Raw genomic sequence first — 17,514 nt, 5'->3', positions numbered from 1 at the left:
CAACAACCTGTAGTCACATAACTGCGATTTGGGTTCATTTTGCTAGAAACAAGCTTCTTTAACTTCTGGCAAAAAAGACCCATTGGCTGAAATGGTTCATTCAATGACGGTGACATTGATTTAATGACTGCTGCAGACAAGATCATAAAGTTGGGTGCAGTCATGTGGTGAGCCCCTTAACAACCATCTTGTAATTCCAGGGCTCAAATATGGCCATAAGACAAAGACCACCCCTATGTTTATTTTTTTAACCGTCTAGTCTAGCTTACAGTCCTTGTGGTCTCCCATTCAAACGTTGGCCAAGCTTGACCCTGCTTAGCTTCTCTAAGGTCAACCAAAGTTGGTTAGCTGTTGCCATCTGTAAGGGCATTCTTGATATCTCTAATACAGACTGAAGTCTTGTGGGCCAGAGTTGTCTCCTTTTTGGATAAATGCCGTATTGATTTAAAATGTTCGGTGGGGATGATTTTCCTCCCCTTCCCCATATATCAAGGCCTTGAAATACAGGTAGTCCTCAACTTCTGACAATTGAGCCCAACATTTCTGTTGCTAAGTGAGGCATTTGTTACGTGAGTTTTGTCCCGCCTTACGACCTTTCTTGCCACAGTTGTTCAGTGAATCACTGCAATTGTTAAGTTAGTAACACGGCTGCTAAGTGAATCTGGCTTCCTCAATGACTTTGCTTGTCAGAAGGTCGCCAAAGCGGATTGTGTGACTCTGGGGACACTGCAACCGTCATAAATATGAGTCAGTTGCCAAGCCTCTGAATTTGGATCCCGTGACCAAGAGAAAGCTGCAAATGGTTGTAAGTGTGAAAAATAGTCATCAAGTCACAAAGGTGCTTTTTCACGAGGAAACTGGACTTTCTTGGGGTTTTTTGGAAGACATTTCACTTCTCATCCAGGAAGCTTCTTCAACTCTGACTGGATGGTGGTGGAGCTGAAGAAGCTTCTTTCATGAGAAGCAAAATTTATTTATTTTATTTTATTTATTTATTTGTTTTATATACCGCCCTTCTCCCGGAGGACTCAGGGCGGTGTACAGAGCAATAAAGTAAGAATACAATAAAGCAATAAAGTGAGAAAATTTTAAAACCCAAATCTATCAGGCCAGGCCGGCTTGTTGGAATAGATAAGTTTTTAGCTCACGCCGGAAGGAGCGAAGGTCGGGGGTCATCCGGATTTCAGCTGGTAAGCGGTTCCAGAGGATTGGCGCACCCACCGAGAATGCTCTCCCCCTGGGGGTCACCAGCCGACATTCTCTGACCGGTGGCACCCTGAGGAGGCCCTCTCTGTGGGAGCGCACAGGTCGGAGGGGTGTTGACGCCGGCAGCAGGTGCTCCCGTAGGTAATCCGGACCCAAGCCATGTAGGGCTTTGTATGTCATCACTAGCACCTTGAATTTCACCCGGAAGGCAACTGGAAGCCAGTGCAGCTCACGGAGCAGAGGTGTAATATGGGAGTATCGGGAAACCCCCAAAAGCATTCGTGCAGCTGCACTCTGCACCAGCTGAAGCTTCCGAGTGGTTCTCAAGGGCAGCCCCATGTAAAGAGCGTTGCAGTAGTCAAGACGAGAGGTCACAAGTGCATGGGTGACTGTACGCAAGGCATCCAGGTCCAGATAGGGTCGCAGCTGGCGCACCAGACGAACCTGAGCGAAAGCCCCCCTAGTCACAGCTCCTATGTGATCTTCTAAGGAGAGCTGTGAATCTAAGAGGACACCCAGGTTGCGAGCCTTATCTACGGGGGGTAATAACTCGCCCCCGATATTAAGAGATGGAATACTCTGAATATCCTGACATGCCGGTATGTACAGCCATTCAGTCTTGTCCGGGTTGAGTTGAAGCCTGTTCCTCCCCATCCATTCCCGGACCGCTTCCAGGCATGTCTTCAAAGGAAAAAACAAGCAAGTCCATTTTGCCTCCTGAAAAAGCACCTCTGGGACAAACATGACCTGGATGGCTGAGAATCTCCATAGACATTCAGTCATAAGTCACTTTTTTTCCCCCAGTGATGTTAAATGCTCACTAAATGAACTGTTGTAAGTTGAGGACTACCTTTACCGTGTTTCTAAATGCTGGAGAGAGAAAAAAAATTAATGAAAAGAAAAAAGAAAAACACGTCTTGTTGGCACCTTACCATATTTTGGAGAATGCTTTTGCTTGGATCGATGCTTCATTGAGCCTCCTTCGGGGGGGGGGGAGGGGGAGAGAAGGGCAGTCAGTAACTTTAGAAAGCCTCAGAAAAATGGACTCTTCTCTTCTGTCCCACATCTCCAAATCTCTTCTTTAGATCATAGAGGAATGTAACTCCGAGGTCGGACGGATGCGTCATATGGAAGAGCTGATCCACACGGCCAGCAAGATTGAGTTTGACAAGCTGAAGGTCTGAATGGGTTTGCCTTGAGTCCTTCTGTGGGGGCTTGTCCTAGCATGCCACAGCTTCTCCCCCTGGCCCTCTTAAGTGTGCTTGCGTGAATTGGGGAATTTAAGAGAAGATACGTCGGCCTGGGGTTGTGCATTTAGGAGGAGGTGGCATGGTGATATTTTTCCTGCAAGGGATCCTCAAATTACACAATTCAGGGGATACGAGGAACTAGGTTTTTACACATTAAAGACTGCCCTTTTGGCAAGCTCACTCTTAAAAGGATTGTCTGCCTTGGCATACCCTAATCCAGTGTTTTTGCAACCTTGGCGATTCTAAGATGTATGGACCAACTCCCAGCTACGCTGGCTGGGGGATTCTGGGAGTTGAAGTCCACAGGAAAAACTGCCTTAGATTAACTAGGGGGGAAAAATGTCCTTTATTCACAAAGATAATACCCAAATCAGAAAATAACCATGATGTAAACCAGGCTTTCTTAAACCCTCTGCAATCCCAAACGTGATAATTGGAAAATAAAATTATACCCCTAGAATATATTTTGCAGAAGAGTAAGAAATGACTTGATGGCAATCTATCAGTCAGTCAGTCAGTCAGTCAGCCAGCCAGCCAGCCAATCAATCAATCAATCAATCAATCTTAATCAATACAACTCTGTTTCAACTATGTGTGGACTTCAGTTTCCAGAATTGCACAGCCAGCTACCACAAAGTTTCTCAATTTCAGCCATGTTCAGATGTGTGCACTACAACTCCCAGAATTTCATAGCCAGCCAAACTGGCTGAGGAATTCTGGGAGCTGTAGTGCACACATCTTAAAGTTGCGAAGTTTGAGAAATTCACTGCCTTAATCTGTGAATTTGCTCAGAGAATCTTTGTTCTCCTTCCTTGCAAAAATCCAGATGGCTTCCAGGAACTTTTTCTAATGATTCTCTTTCCGATTTAGGCCATTCCAATCATTTCTCAGAGCCGACAGCTGCTAAAGCAAGGAGAGCTCCTGGAAGTTGTGCATCGTGGCACCATCTTTGGCAACAAGCCCAAACTTGTCCCCATCTACCTGTTCCTCTTCAATGACCTGCTGCTGGTCACTCAGCGCAAGAGGTGAGCCCTTAAGGCCTAGGTCAGGGGTAGGCAACCTCGGCTCTTTTATGACTCGTGGACTTCAACTCCCAGAATTCCTGACCCAGCCACGCTGAGGGGAAAGGGAGAGGTTTCCAAACTGAGCCAGGCTGGCTCAGGAATTCTGGGAGCTGAAGTCCACCAGTCATAAAAGAGCCGAGGTTGCCTACCCCTGGCCTAGGTTTAGGCCGAAAATTCTGGCAACAGGACAATTAGTCTGCACATGGCTGCATTAAAAGGGGTGTATCCAGTGCTTTTTTTGTAAGAGAAAAAGGTGCTGGAACTCACACATGTCATACAACCCACCTTGCCTACCCTACAAGGTTCCATCCAAAAAAGGTGCCGGAACTCCGTTCTGAGCATTCTATGAAGAAAAAAAGCCCTGGGTGTATCTATAGAAGAGGCAGGAGGAGGAGGAGGGGGGGGGCAAAACTTCACCTCTGCCCCAAGGTCAAGTTTTGAGGGGATGGAGAATTGGAGAGGGCAGTGAAGTTTGGACTATGGTTCTGCTTCTGCAAATTTTGCAAGTTTGAGAGGGGAGCATGACCTGCTTTCCAAGCCTCCTGTTCAAATCTTGGGGCCTAGAAACTTGTCATTTAAAAAACAAAAAAACAAAACAGAGACTTCTGCCTCAGGTGCAAAGTGTCATTCCACCAGGCAAGGTGGAATGAGTAAAGGAGCTGTGATGGTGCAGTGGATAGAATGCAGTATTGCAGCATAATTCAGCTCTCTTATCAGGAGTTTGTTTGATCCTGACCGGCTCAAGGTTGAACTCAGCCTTCCAATTCTTCCAAGGCTGGTAAAATGAGGAGCCAGATTGTTGGGAGACAATAGGCTGACTCTGTAAACCGCTTAGAGAGGGCTAGAAAGCACTGTGAAGCAGTATATAAGTCTTAAGTGCTATTGCTATTGCTCTAGCATCTCTCTATACTCCCTAGATGAGAACTGTAGTGATCTAAACCAGATTCCTGTGGTTGGGGAACTACTAGGTCTATTCATCTGCAGGTCCTAGATCTCCATAGTGGTTGACGTGGATCCCCATATGCAGGCCCATTCATCTGGGAAACAGCCACTGGGGGAGCAGCTGTTGTCAGCCACAATTCTTGAAAAGAAACTTGAGTTTGGATTCACTGACGGATTTTATTTGCTTCTCTTCCGGATCTGTTCCTGCCTTTTGTTGCAGCTCAGAACGTTTTGTGGTGCTGGATTATGCCCATCGCTCTCTAGTCCAGGCCCAGAGCTGCGAGGACGCCTCCAGCAGCCAAAATGCGGAGAACAGCTTCTATCTGACATTGATGGAGAACCACCAAGGGCGGAGTAGTGAACGCCTCTGTCGCGCCCCGACACAGTAAGTAGCCACATACGGGGGGAAGAGAGTTAGGAAAGGGGGTAGTAAGTGTGCCTCATTTATAAATAGAAGGGAGAGGTGATCAGTGTAGCCTGTTTTGTTTTGTTTTTCAGAGGGCTGAACGTTCAATCTAGATCAAGAATGTGTACAGGTAGTCCTTGACTTATTATGGTGGAGCCCAGGATTTCCATCATAGTCATGACATAAATTGAGGCAGTCACAGGACAGGACCCAGTTTTATGAACTTTTTCGCACTGGTTGTTAAGCAAATGCAGGGGTCATTCAATGAATCAATGTATTCCTATGGGAGGTTGTGGTGGGTTTGGGTTTCTTTTGCCAGAAACCAATGGAAAACTGGAGATATTCCTGGAGCTGTGGTGGCGCAATGGTTGCAATGCAGTATTGCAAGCAAACTCTGCCCACTGCCAGGAGTTCAATCCTGACCAGCTCAAGGTTGACTCTGCTTTTCATCCTTCTGTTAAAACGAGGACCCAGATCGTTGAGGGCAATAGGCTGATTCTGTAAAACCCCTTAGAGAGGACTGTCAAGCAATATGAAGTGGTATGTCAAGCAATATGAAGTGGTGGCTCAGTGGGTTAGGACGCTGAGCTTGTCGATCAGAAGGTCGGCAGTTTGGCGGGTCAAATCCCGAGTGCCGCGTAACAGAGTGAGCGCCTGTTACTCGTCCCAGCTTCTGCCAACCTAGCAGTTCGAAAGCACGTAAAAATGCAAGTAGAATAATAGGGACCACTCCGGTGGGAAGGTAACAGCGTTCCGTGCGCCTTTGGCGTCTAGTCATGCCGGCCACATGACCACGGAGACGTCCTCGGACAAGCGCTGGCTCTTCGGCTTTGAAACGGAAATGAGCACCGGCCCCTAGAGTCGGAAATGACTAGCACACATGTGCGGGGGAACCTTTACCTTTACCTTTATATAAGTCTAAGTGTTGTTGCTATTGCTACTGATCTGCAGATATTCTGGGGTTTGCTTTCAGGGTGACTGTTGTGTTGTTGTTTTTTAAATGCTTTATTGATCATTATACTTTGGATTGTTTACAATGCATTGTTAGTCATCCAGTCGCATCTGGTAGATGAGAAGCCTATTGAATGAATGAATGAATGAATGAATGAATGAATGAATGAATGAATGAATGAAATCCAAACACTGTATCTCCGAAACTGTCTTTTCCAGATCCGATATGCACCGCTGGATGGGTGCTTTCCCATGCCGTGAGTCCCAGGCTAATAACAAGCAGGAAACCATCTATGAAGATTGGGGTGAGACCTTTTGGCTGTGTTCCTTTTAACCCACCTATCCCACTTCTGCTGCTTCTTGTTCAAAGGCTAGTAAACTTGAGGAACGTCACATTGCTGTTCCACGGCTTCTGGATCTGTCAGCGGTTTGTCCACTTCGTGCTGGGGAGGCTAAAATAACCAAGATGGGAATGCACACCACCATTTCTCGTATTTTGAGCTTTCAAACAAATTTCAGCTTTGCCTTTCAGGCTAAATTCGGTTTTCTGTGGCAGGGTTGATTTTTCCTTTCCTAATTTCCAATTTACCTAAGGCCAGTTTGCTTTAAAGGTTAAGGCTGCAGGCTAGAGGAAGCAGAAGAGCAAAAAAGATGATTATGGGAGAGGAGGATAAAACATAGGAAGAATGGTTGCAGGAATTGGGTGTCTAGTTTAATGAAGAGAAGTACGAGGGGTGACACGGTAGCCGTGTTCCGATATCTCAGGGGCAGCCACGAAGAAGAAGTCAAGCTATTCTCCAAAGCGCCCAAAGGCAGGACAAGAAGCAACGGATGGAAACTCATCAAGGAGAGAAGCAACCTAGAACTAAAGAGAAATTTCCTGACAGTGAGAACAATTAACCAGTGGAACAACCTGCTTCCAGAAGCAGCGAATGCTCCAACACTGGAAGTGTTTAAGAAGAAATTGGACAGCCATTGGTCTGAAATGGTATAGGGTTTCCTGCTTGAGCTGGGGGGGGGGGTTGGACTAGAAGACCTCCAAGGTCCCTGCCAACTCTTGCTATTCTGAGTGCTATGCATGACGCATGTTATTGAAAAAAATGGGGTATAAATTTAATAAATCCATAAGGGGCCAGGAAGTTTATTCCCTACCACCACATAGACACTTGATACCTTTCCTTCTTTTTTTCCCCTTTTTTCCCTCTTGTAATTTTCATAACAAAAAAAATTTATTAAGTTATTTTTTTTTCTCCTCCCTTTCCGCAGATTGTCCCCAGGTTCAGTGCACAGAGTCCTACAGCGCAGCCCAGGCAGACGAGCTGAATCTCGAACCAACAGACATCGTCAACGTGTTACGCAAAACCGAGGGTGAGCCTTGGGATCTGACCTTCCCTAACCGTTGCAGTTCCTTTCTCTTCTTTCTCGGGAACGACTTCGAAATTGGAGCCTCGGCTGTGGGGCTTCTTAGCCGAAAAGATGGCGTTGGGGTTTTTTTTAGCAGAATTCTCCGCTAAAGGATTCTCTTTGATCCTTCAAGGTCCTTTCGGAGTCTCCAGCACCTTTCCCATATTCTCAGCCACCTGCAAGCTGCAGTCCCCAACACGGAGAGGGTGCCATGGAAGAAAATGGCCCTCCACCCTTTAGAACATTGGCCATCCTGACTGTGTAACGCTGGGCTGCTTCAGCGGCACTTGAAAGGGAGATCATCAGGAGATCCCAGGCTAGGCTGTAAGCATCCGAGAAAAAAAAAGCGATAGCACAAATTGCTAGGGGTGTGTTTGTGTTGCCTCCTTGAGCAAACTCAACTTTCATCTCACGTACTGTGCAGTATTGGGTAATAATTGGCCTAGAATAGAGCAGAGCTGGAAGGGACCTTGGAGGTCTACTAGTCCATCCCCCTTTTCAAGTAGGAGAACCTATACCATTTCAGATAAGTGACAATCTAGTCCAGAGGTAGGCAACCTCGGCTCTTTTATGACTCGTGGACTTCAACTCCCAGAATTCCTGAGTCAGCTATGCTGACTCAGGAATTCTGGGAGTTGAAGTCCACGAGTCATAAAAGAGCCGAGGTTGCCTACCCCTGATCTAGTCTCTTCTTAAAAACCTCCAGTGATGGAGCGCCCACGATTTCTGAAGGCAAGCTGTTCCACTGGTTAATTCTCCTCACTGCTAGGAAGTTTCTCCTTAATTCCAGGTTGCTTCTCTCCTTGATTAGTTTCCATCCGTTGTTTCTTGTCCTGCCCTCTGGTGCTTTGGAGAATAATTTGACCCCCGTCTTGGTGGCAACCCCTCAAATACTGGAATACTGCTACCATGTCACCCCGTTTCTTCTTTTCTTTAAGACTAGCCAAACCCAAGTCCTGCAGCCGTTCTTTGTATGTTTTAGTCTCCAGGCCTCTATAGACTTTTATAGCCAATCCCCATCCCCCAGCTGTACGTTATCCACCTCAGCACAGAATGTATGGATTATATTCAATCTCATCCTTCCTTGCGTAGCAAAAAACAAACCAAAACAAAATAAAAACAGGAGTCTGCTTGCACCTTTTCTGACTCATTTTTTTTTAAAAAAAAGGCAGAAAGCCTCACGGGTTCCGGTGAGAGCTTCTGCCTTTTAATAACATTTGTGAGTCACAAAAGGTGCTCCTGGGTTGTTGTTGTTTTTTTGGGTGGGGAGGGGGGGCTAGACCAGTGTTTCTCACTCTTGGCAACTTTTCCAAGATGCCTGGACTTCAACTCCCAGAATTCCTACCCGCCAAAGGTGAGAAACATTGCCTTAGATGTTGATCATGTGAAGACGGGAATGGTGCAACAGTCGTGTGAAAAATGGGTCATATAGTTAAGTCACTTTTTTCAGTGCAGTCGATCACTAGATGAAAGGTTGTAAGTTGAGGACTTACAACAGGGACAGGGCTGATTCAGTATGAATGTGCTTGTTGGAGCTTCACACAGCAACAGGACAGTCTCCCCAAAAATTTTGAAGTGCAGAAAAGGGTGCAGAGGTCTTGATAGTTGCCTTTTTTTGTCTCCTCCTCTCCTCTGGTCTGCTCTGGTCTTGTCTCATCTCATCTTGTCTCCTCTATCTTCCTCTCCACTCCTCTTCCCTTCTCTCTCCTCTCCCTTCCTCTCGTCTGCTCTGGTCTTGTCTCCTCTCCTTTGTTTTCATCTCCTCTTATCTTCCTCTCCTCTCCTCTGTCTTCCTCTCCTCTCCACTCCTCTTCCCTTCTCTCTCCTCTCCCTTCCTCTTGTCTGCTCTGGTCTTGTCTCCTCTCCTTTGTTTTCATCTCCTCTTATCTTCCTCTCCTCTGTCTTCCTCTCCACTTCCCTTCTCTCTCCTCTCCCTTCCTCTCGTCTGCTCTGGTCTTGTCTCCTCTCCTTTGTTTTCATCTCTTATCTTCCTCTCCTCTCCTCTGTCTTCCTCTGCTCTCCACTCCTCTTCCTTTCTCTCTCCTCTCCCTTCCTCTTGTCTGCTCTGGTCTTCTCTCCTTTGTTTTCATCTCCTCTTATCTTCCTCTCCTCTTCCCTTCTCTCTCCTTTCCCTTCCTCTCGTCTGCTCTGGTCTTGTCTCCTCTCCTTTGTTTTCATCTCCTCTTATCTTCCTCTCCTCTGTCTTCCTCTCTTCTCCACTCCTCTTCCCTTCTCTCTACTCTCCCTTCCTCTCGTCTGCTCTGGTCTTGTCTCCTCTCCTTTGTTTTCATCTCCTCTTATCTTCCTCTCCTCTGTCTTCCTCTCCTCTTCCCTTCTCTCTCCTCTCCCTTCCTCTCGTCTGCTCTGGTCTTGTCTCCTCTCCTTTGTTTTCATCTCCTCTTATCTTCCTCTCCTCTCCTCTGTCTTCCTCTCCTCTCCACTCCTCTTCCCTTCTCTCTCCTCTCCCTTCCTCTTGTCTGCTCTGGTCTTGTCTCCTCTCCTTTGTTTTCATCTCCTCTTATCTTCCTCTCCTCTGTCTTCCTCTCCACTTCCCTTCTCTCTCCTCTCCCTTCCTCTCGTCTGCTCTGGTCTTGTCACCTCTCCTTTGTTTTCATCTCCTCTTATCTTCCTCTCCTCTTCTCTGTCTTCCTCTCCTCTCCACTCCTCTTCCCTTTTCTCTACTCTCCCTTCCTCTCGTCTGCTCTGGTCTTGTCTCCTCTCCTTTGTTTTCATCTCTTATCTTCCTCTCCTCTCCTCTGTCTTCCTCTCCTCTCCACTCCTCTTCTCTCTCCTCTCCCTTCCTCTTGTCTGCTCTGGTCTTGTCTCCTCTCCTTTGTTTTCATCTCCTCTTATCTTCCTCTCTTCTCCTCTGTCTTCCTCTCCTCTCCACTCCTCTTCCCTTCTCTCTCCTCTCCCTTCCTCTTGTCTGCTCTGGTCTTGTCTCCTCTCCTTTGTTTTCATCTCCTCTTATCTTCCTCTCCTCTGTCTTCCTCTCCACTTCCCTTCTCTCTCCTCTCCCTTCCTCTCGTCTGCTCTGGTCTTGTCTCCTCTCCTTTGTTTTCATCTCCTCTTATCTTCCTCTCCTCTGTCTTCCTCTCTTCTCCACTCCTCTTCCCTTCTCTCTACTCTCCCTTCCTCTCGTCTGCTCTGGTCTTGTCTCCTCTCCTTTGTTTTCATCTCCTCTTATCTTCCTCTCCTCTGTCTTCCTCTCCACTTCCCTTCTCTCTCCTCTCCCTTCCTCTCGTCTGCTCTGGTCTTGTCTCCTCTCCTTTGTTTTCATCTCTTATCTTCCTCTCCTCTCCTCTGTCTTCCTCTGCTCTCCACTCCTCTTCCTTTCTCTCTCCTCTCCCTTCCTCTTGTCTGCTCTGGTCTTCTCTCCTTTGTTTTCATCTCCTCTTATCTTCCTCTCCTCTTCCCTTCTCTCTCCTTTCCCTTCCTCTCGTCTGCTCTGGTCTTGTCTCCTCTCCTTTGTTTTCATCTCCTCTTATCTTCCTCTCCTCTGTCTTCCTCTCTTCTCCACTCCTCTTCCCTTCTCTCTACTCTCCCTTCCTCTCGTCTGCTCTGGTCTTGTCTCCTCTCCTTTGTTTTCATCTCCTCTTATCTTCCTCTCCTCTGTCTTCCTCTCCTCTTCCCTTCTCTCTCCTCTCCCTTCCTCTCGTCTGCTCTGGTCTTGTCTCCTCTCCTTTGTTTTCATCTCCTCTTATCTTCCTCTCCTCTCCTCTGTCTTCCTCTCCTCTCCACTCCTCTTCCCTTCTCTCTCCTCTCCCTTCCTCTTGTCTGCTCTGGTCTTGTCTCCTCTCCTTTGTTTTCATCTCCTGTTATCTTCCTCTCCTCTGTCTTCCTCTCCACTTCCCTTCTCTCTCCTCTCCCTTCCTCTCGTCTGCTCTGGTCTTGTCACCTCTCCTTTGTTTTCATCTCCTCTTATCTTCCTCTCCTCTTCTCTGTCTTCCTCTCCTCTCCACTCCTCTTCCCTTTTCTCTACTCTCCCTTCCTCTCGTCTGCTCTGGTCTTGTCTCCTCTCCTTTGTTTTCATCTCTTATCTTCCTCTCCTCTCCTCTGTCTTCCTCTCCTCTCCACTCCTCTTCTCTCTCCTCTCCCTTCCTCTTGTCTGCTCTGGTCTTGTCTCCTCTCCTTTGTTTTCATCTCCTCTTATCTTCCTCTCCTCTCCTCTGTCTTCCTCTCCTCTTCACTCCTCTCTCCTCTCCCTTCCTCTCGTCTGCTCTGCTCTTGTCTCCTCTCCTTTGTTTTCATCTCCTCTTATCTTCCTCTCCTCTGTCTTCCTCTCCTCTCCACTCCTCTTCCCTTCTCTCTCCTCTCCCTTCCTCTCGTCTGCTCTGGTCTTGTCTACTCTCCTTTGTTTTCATCTCATCTTCCTCTCCTCTCCTCTGTTTTCCTTTCTCTCCTCTCCTCTTCTCTCCCTTCCTCTCCTCTCCTTTGTCCTCTCCTCTCCCCCACCCCCCATGCTACAGGCTGGTACGAGGGCATACGCCTAGCCGATGGGAAGAAGGGCTGGTTCCCTTCTTGCTACGTGCAGGAGATCACAAACGAACACGTACGCCGCCGCAACCTCCGCGAGCGTTACCGCGTCCTCCAGGTGGCTCGCCAGCTGCAGCTGACGCGCACCAATTGCGTCAAAAGCAAGTACAGCTCAGCCTGAGACTGAAACCGCACAGTCAACAAAGCAAGTGACGGGGACACCCAGCCTGCAATCAATCTCACGGCTGGACTCAAGGTTCGACTTCCATTTCGCTGGGCGTGGAGCAACATTTGCCTCAAGAGGGCGCTGAAGACCGGGAGGATGGTAGAGAGCAGTTGTGTTTCAGCTGAAAGGCTGCTGAAGGGTGAGAGAGCGGAAGAGAGAGATGCAAGTATGCCCAACAGTTGACTGTCTGAAGTTTATGGCAGCTGCAACGCCATAAGCTAGCCAGTAGGGGCAGCAAAGGCATTACTTCAAACACGCCCCTTCTGCCAGAAGGGGGCGACAAACTGCATTTTCAGTTGCATTGCAGTTTACAGACTTGGCGACGTCCGGTTCCGATTGTTCCCAAGTTGCGTCCTAACTCCTCTGACTCTGCTTGGCATCTCAGTATTCTTGAGGGATGACCATGAGCCTTCCCAGAGGATTGGCGTAAAGAGGCGACACTTGATCTTGCAGACTCATCTTGTACCTTGAGATAGCCACGGTGCCATATTTTAGGAGGTTCCCGGATCTGAGATATGATCAAATGGATTATTGTCTCGTGTTTAACCAGGAGGCTCCGTTCGACCTGAGCAGGTGTTCTACTTGCCCCACCGTTTTTCCAATGACTTATCCACCTGTTCAAATACATGTAACGATTCAGGCCTACCACCTGTAGCCTTGTTTTGGGGCTGGTGGCAGGCTGGTTTGTACTTCATCTATGTCGATACGTGTGTGTGCCTTGCCCTTCGCTGGTAGAACTCTGGTAGGCAGAACAGGCTTCCTCTCCCCCGCCCCAATATAATGCGTCTTGCAAACGGGATCCACACTGGTGTTACCAATATCCTTATCCTGAACATGGTGCTGTCACAGCCAATACTTCAAACCTTCCCAGTGGTCCTTAACCTGGGCTCAGGTGAGCACCGTCCTCTACCTCAGTTCCTGTCCTTTCCGAGGCCAGGAATCTAGGACTCTGTGGACCCAGCTTATTCTAACTCTTCTTCCCACCCTCAAGAGTTCAACAAACTTTTCTCCTTCATGCTAACCTGCCTGACTATCCTGGATTCTGCTCCTTTGCAAAAACTGGGAATTTCTCGTCCTTGCTCCCGGTTTGGAAAGCTCACCACGGATCGGCTCATATTTATTACATGTGTTGCCCTCTTTAACTCTTGAGCTGGAGGAGTTTTGGCTTTGGGGGGTTGGGGGGAAGCAGAGGAGATTGTATTTTAATTTATTCTGTGCCATATTTGCTTGCGGTGTGTCACCTCTCATTTTTTTTATCCCAAACGGCCTTTTTTTTAAAAAAAAAATACAGATGGACAAAACATGCCAGTGCTTGCTTTTAGTTTTTTGGCTTCTCCCTACTAAATAAAAAGGGACGCGGTGGCTCAGTGGGTTAGGACGCTGAGCTTGTCGATCAAAGGTCGGCAGTTTGGCGGGTCGAATCCCGAGTGCCGCGTAACAGTGAGCGCGTTACTCGTCCCAGCTTCTGCCAACCTAGCAGTTCGAAAGCACGTAAAAAATGCAAGTAGAAAAATAGGAACCACCACGGTGGGAAGGTAACAGTGTTCCGTGCATCTTTGGCGTCTAGTCATGCCGGCCACAAGACCACGGAGACATCCTCGGACAAGCGCTGGCTCTTCGGCTTTGAAACGGAGATGAGCACCGGCCCCTAGAGTCGGAAACGACTAGCACACATGTGCGGGGGAACTTTTACCTTTATCTTTTACTAAATAAAAATAGTCTGTTATTGCTGGGACTGAAATTTGACCAAAATAGCAAATCCACTAAACCAAAATGGTTCCTTTTAAATGAAGCCTGAAGGGATCAAATCACCAGTTGGCTTAATAGGTTGTATGAACTATATGGGGCCCTCCAGGTTCAAAACTGAGCTACGAGCCAGCCATAGGAGAATTCCTAATATTCCAGTTCAGGATTGTATTTCAGGTTTGCAACTGGAGATAAGAATAAAGGCTTCTGTGTAAAATTCACTTTGTTGGGCTGAGCTCGCTCCTGTTGGCTGGTGCTAAAAGGAGTATTGTTCGGCTGCCTTGGCAGGGAAAGCTTTGAACGGATGGCTCAGTTGTTCCAGTTGCAGAAACAAGAAGTGGCATGGCTGGTTCCAGAAGGAAAAAAAAAATAGTGATGGATCTCTTGAATGGCTGGGCTGGTTTTCTGCCCATTGGAAATTTTAAGAATTTCCAACTGATTTAGAATTCCTGGCTCGGAGATTCTGGAAGGCAAGCTGATCCCTTCGTTTAGTTCAGTATTTGTCAACATCTGCAGGTTTTAAGATGTGCGGGCTTCTGGGAGTTGGAATTCCACACATCTTAAACCAGCCAAGGTTGACAACACCGGTTTAGCTCATGCACAACAGCCTCGTATCATTACAAACATCTAAAAACATTTGATTAAAGTGGTAGATGGAGGCTAGGTGTCAGGAAGGATGAATTATGGGCTGTTAGCCGGTGGAACAGACAGCCACATGAAACAGCCCGGTCTTCGCTAAAGATCTTCAGACTAGACTCTTCTGCTAGAGATGTTTCAGTGGATTCCCCATTAAGTAGCTGACCTCTACAATCTCTTCCAGTGATCTTGACTAGCCTAACGATCTTGAACCAAAGCACAGCCCGGGTTGTAAATACTTTTTATTTTTCCCCTTCTCGAATAAGGCGGAGCATGCCTGCCTCTTTTTAAAATGGAGCTTTATTTAGTGTGCTGTCAAACAGGAAATAATTTAAAGCACGCTTCGTAGTACAGGACACGGCTCGCACACTGCCACCCCTCCGTCTGCATGGACCGATAAGCCCATGGCGCGCAGTATTGTGAGAGTATTGCTACACAAGGCTGTGAGCTGCCACAGAGAGCCACAAGGCTCAAAGAATGGAAAGAAGCCATCTCGAATGAGAGTCTCTTAGCTGTCAAACAGATACAAGCCAGCCTTTATGTAACATGACCGAAAGACTTTTTTAGCCCTGGGATTCTAGCCAGCGCTGGAAAATTAAGAAGCGAGTGGTGTCGCTGCTCCCATTACACTGCTTAAGATTCTTAGGAATTTGAAAATGCATTGAGTGTCTTTTTTTTAGGTGGGGTGATTTGTAACTGTCCTTAGCCTCCCATGTCCTCCTCCCTCTCTCCCTCCCTCCCTCCCTCCCTCCCTCCCTCTTTCCCAGCCAACTGAGTCAAGAGGCATGCCTATAGGGAAGGGTCTCCACCAATGAAGAATGAAGAAAAACCAATGATATCTGTCTTTCTTCGTTGTTTCCAAAGGTGCTTTTCCATTTCCCACCATCCAGTCAGACCTTGAAGAAGCTTCTTGGACGAGAAGCGAAATGTCTTCAAAGGAAAAACAAGAAAGTCCAGTTGCCTCCTGAAACGAGCACCTTTGGGACAACTGTGACCTGGATAGACACATAGCTATGTTCTTTCTTCATTGCTTCTTTTGACTTCCTGGAGCTTTTTTGTTGTATTAAAAAAAAAAGGAAACCCCTCACCCCCCCAGGACAGGACTTCCAGCCCCTTCCCGATCTTCTCGTGCATGAGAATTGGGCTGAAGCACCTTTCTTGTTTCACCAGCACCCAGATCTTGAGGCCCCCCCCCCAATTATGCCAAAATTGGATTCGGAGAGAACTCGGCTCGCTGGCAGATCGTAGCTTGGGAGAAAATCGGGAGCGGAAGAGATGAAATTCTGGACTTCTGGCAGGGAAGAATTCGGCTTTGTATCCCATCCTATGGCGCTTTCGAATTGTGCTGGGGAAGACTTTTGCGAGTCCCTCGGACTGCACGGACATCCAGTCAATAAATCCCAAAGGACATCAACCTTGCCTGTTCTTTGGAAAGACAAAAGATACTGAAGCTGAAGCTCAAATACTTTGGCCACGAAATGAGAAGAGAAAAAGTCTCCTTGGAAAAGACTTGATATTTGGGAAAGCAAAGGGACAAGGGGACTGCAGAGAATGAGATGGTTCGATTGTGTCATCCACGCAACGAACATGAATTTGGACAAACTCCCGGGAGACAGTGGAACACCAGAGGGAGGGGTGTGTGGGGGCTGGCATGCTACCGTCCATGAGGTTGCAAAGAATCCGATGCATCTTAACTGAACAACAACCTCCAACCCATCCTATGGAGAGACTTAGCCCAACGAGGCTGCTCTTCTTTAGCACAGTAAGAATTCTTTGAAGGCTGAGCCATCGGGATTGGGGACAGGCCTTGGAACAGACCCTGATCAAGTAACAACTGGCCCAAGAGCGGAACAGCCTCTCCAATCTTGGGGCAATGGGAGATGATGGAAGGAAGGCAACAGTGGCTCCTGATGCTAGTGGTAACCAAAGATGAAGGGCCAAGCAGCGACAGTCCATTTGCACTTGGAAACCGGCTGTCCCTTTCTCTGCTTTTTGAAGGCACTTAGTGGCAACGAAGCTGGAGAGAGACAGAGAGAGAGACCCCTGTTTTTTGCGCCTCTCTCGCCATGGTGTCCTCGATGATCCATGGGCTGGAGGGGGGAGCCAGCGGTTGCCAGCGTTAGGGGTCCACAAAGGAAACCATGATGTAGCGAGTGCCCCAAGTGGTGGGCAGACCTTCGTGATAATGGGTGAGACGTCCCGGGTGGATCAGGCTCCATCCCTTGCGGGGAGATTCCACTTGGCAATCGTAGCGGAGAAATCGGCAACCGCCTCCCTAGGGGGCAAAGAGAACCATTTTAGACAGACAAGAGACCAGGTTCAAATGATCATTAGTTTATAGGTATTATGCAAAGACCGGGCCTTCTTGAGAGGTCTATCATGCTGGGAAAAATGGAAGGAAACAGAAGAGGACAACCAGCAGTAAGATATATGGATGCAATGGCACCAAGACCATCCTAGAGAAGGTTTATCTTTGTAGTTGTTAAAAGTTAACACTGACCACGTGGCCCATTGTGCATCCATCAGGCAAACATAAACTGATGAATGAAGGCGAATATACGTGTCCCAGGATAATGTTGCACGATCCAATCTTCAATCCACACTATTTCAGGTTTAAGTTTATTACAGTCAAAGACCAGAGGCCAAATAAAAACACTAAATGAATATCCAGTTAAAATTCTAGAGTAAAATAATAACAGATAAAAGCTATATTAAAATCACAATTTGGCATCCAGTCTGTCAGTTACACATGGCCTAACTATAATATCAATCCTTAAACTATGGACCCATAGCCACTGAATACTAAAATGCAAAAAAAAAAGTAATGCAAAAGAGTCCTGTAATGAACAAGGGCATACATTTGATTTTGCAGCTATTAAGATTGTTGGACGAGCAGGTACAAAAACAGCCAGGGAAGTGATTGAAGCCTGGGAAACCTCATCAGTCAACAGGAGTGCTGATTTACCACCAGCTTTTCAAGTACTTAGGAGGCGAGGGCTTGACAGCACAAGAAAACAACAGCCAATGACTTAATAGCCAGCCACCAACACCCCAATCAACATCTAAAAAGCCACATACAACAGGCACCATATAAACACTACACACAGAATGGCCCAAAGCAGATGCTCTGCTAGCGAGAAATTCTCTGAAGATGGGCTCCAGCACTAGTCTAAAGCTCAGAAGACAAAACTTAGGGTCCAGGAGACC

At 47.4% G+C, this 17,514-nt stretch overlaps 2 protein-coding genes across 2 annotated transcripts in view; one reads left to right on the top strand and one right to left on the bottom strand.

Annotated features, from left to right (window-relative positions):
• The window catches only part of LOC308676021 (rho guanine nucleotide exchange factor 15-like), a 65,600-nt gene extending 52,353 nt beyond the window's left edge, over window positions 1-13,247 (top strand). Inside the window, exons 11-16 of the mRNA XM_081341724.1 lie at window positions 2,292-2,384; window positions 3,327-3,481; window positions 4,683-4,847; window positions 6,039-6,124; window positions 7,086-7,187; window positions 11,693-13,247. Coding sequence (XP_081197850.1) covers window positions 2,292-2,384; window positions 3,327-3,481; window positions 4,683-4,847; window positions 6,039-6,124; window positions 7,086-7,187; window positions 11,693-11,880 — 789 coding nt within the window. The 3' untranslated portion in view covers window positions 11,881-13,247. The remainder of the gene's footprint in view (window positions 1-2,291; window positions 2,385-3,326; window positions 3,482-4,682; window positions 4,848-6,038; window positions 6,125-7,085; window positions 7,188-11,692) is intronic.
• A 1,010-nt stretch (window positions 13,248-14,257) lies between these two features.
• Window positions 14,258-17,514, bottom strand: part of LOC308676023 (multifunctional procollagen lysine hydroxylase and glycosyltransferase LH3-like) — a 51,939-nt gene continuing 48,682 nt past the window's right edge. The window contains exon 19 of the mRNA XM_081341726.1: window positions 14,258-16,582. Within this exon, the coding sequence (XP_081197852.1) occupies window positions 16,427-16,582 (156 nt within the window). The 3' untranslated portion in view covers window positions 14,258-16,426. The remainder of the gene's footprint in view (window positions 16,583-17,514) is intronic.

Source organism: Vipera berus (genome assembly GCF_964194415.1).
Source record: "Vipera berus genome assembly, chromosome: W".
Taxonomy (NCBI): Eukaryota; Metazoa; Chordata; class Lepidosauria; order Squamata; family Viperidae; genus Vipera; species Vipera berus.
Note: the sequence above shows the minus strand (reverse complement) of the source record. Positions and strands in the feature narration are given on the sequence as shown.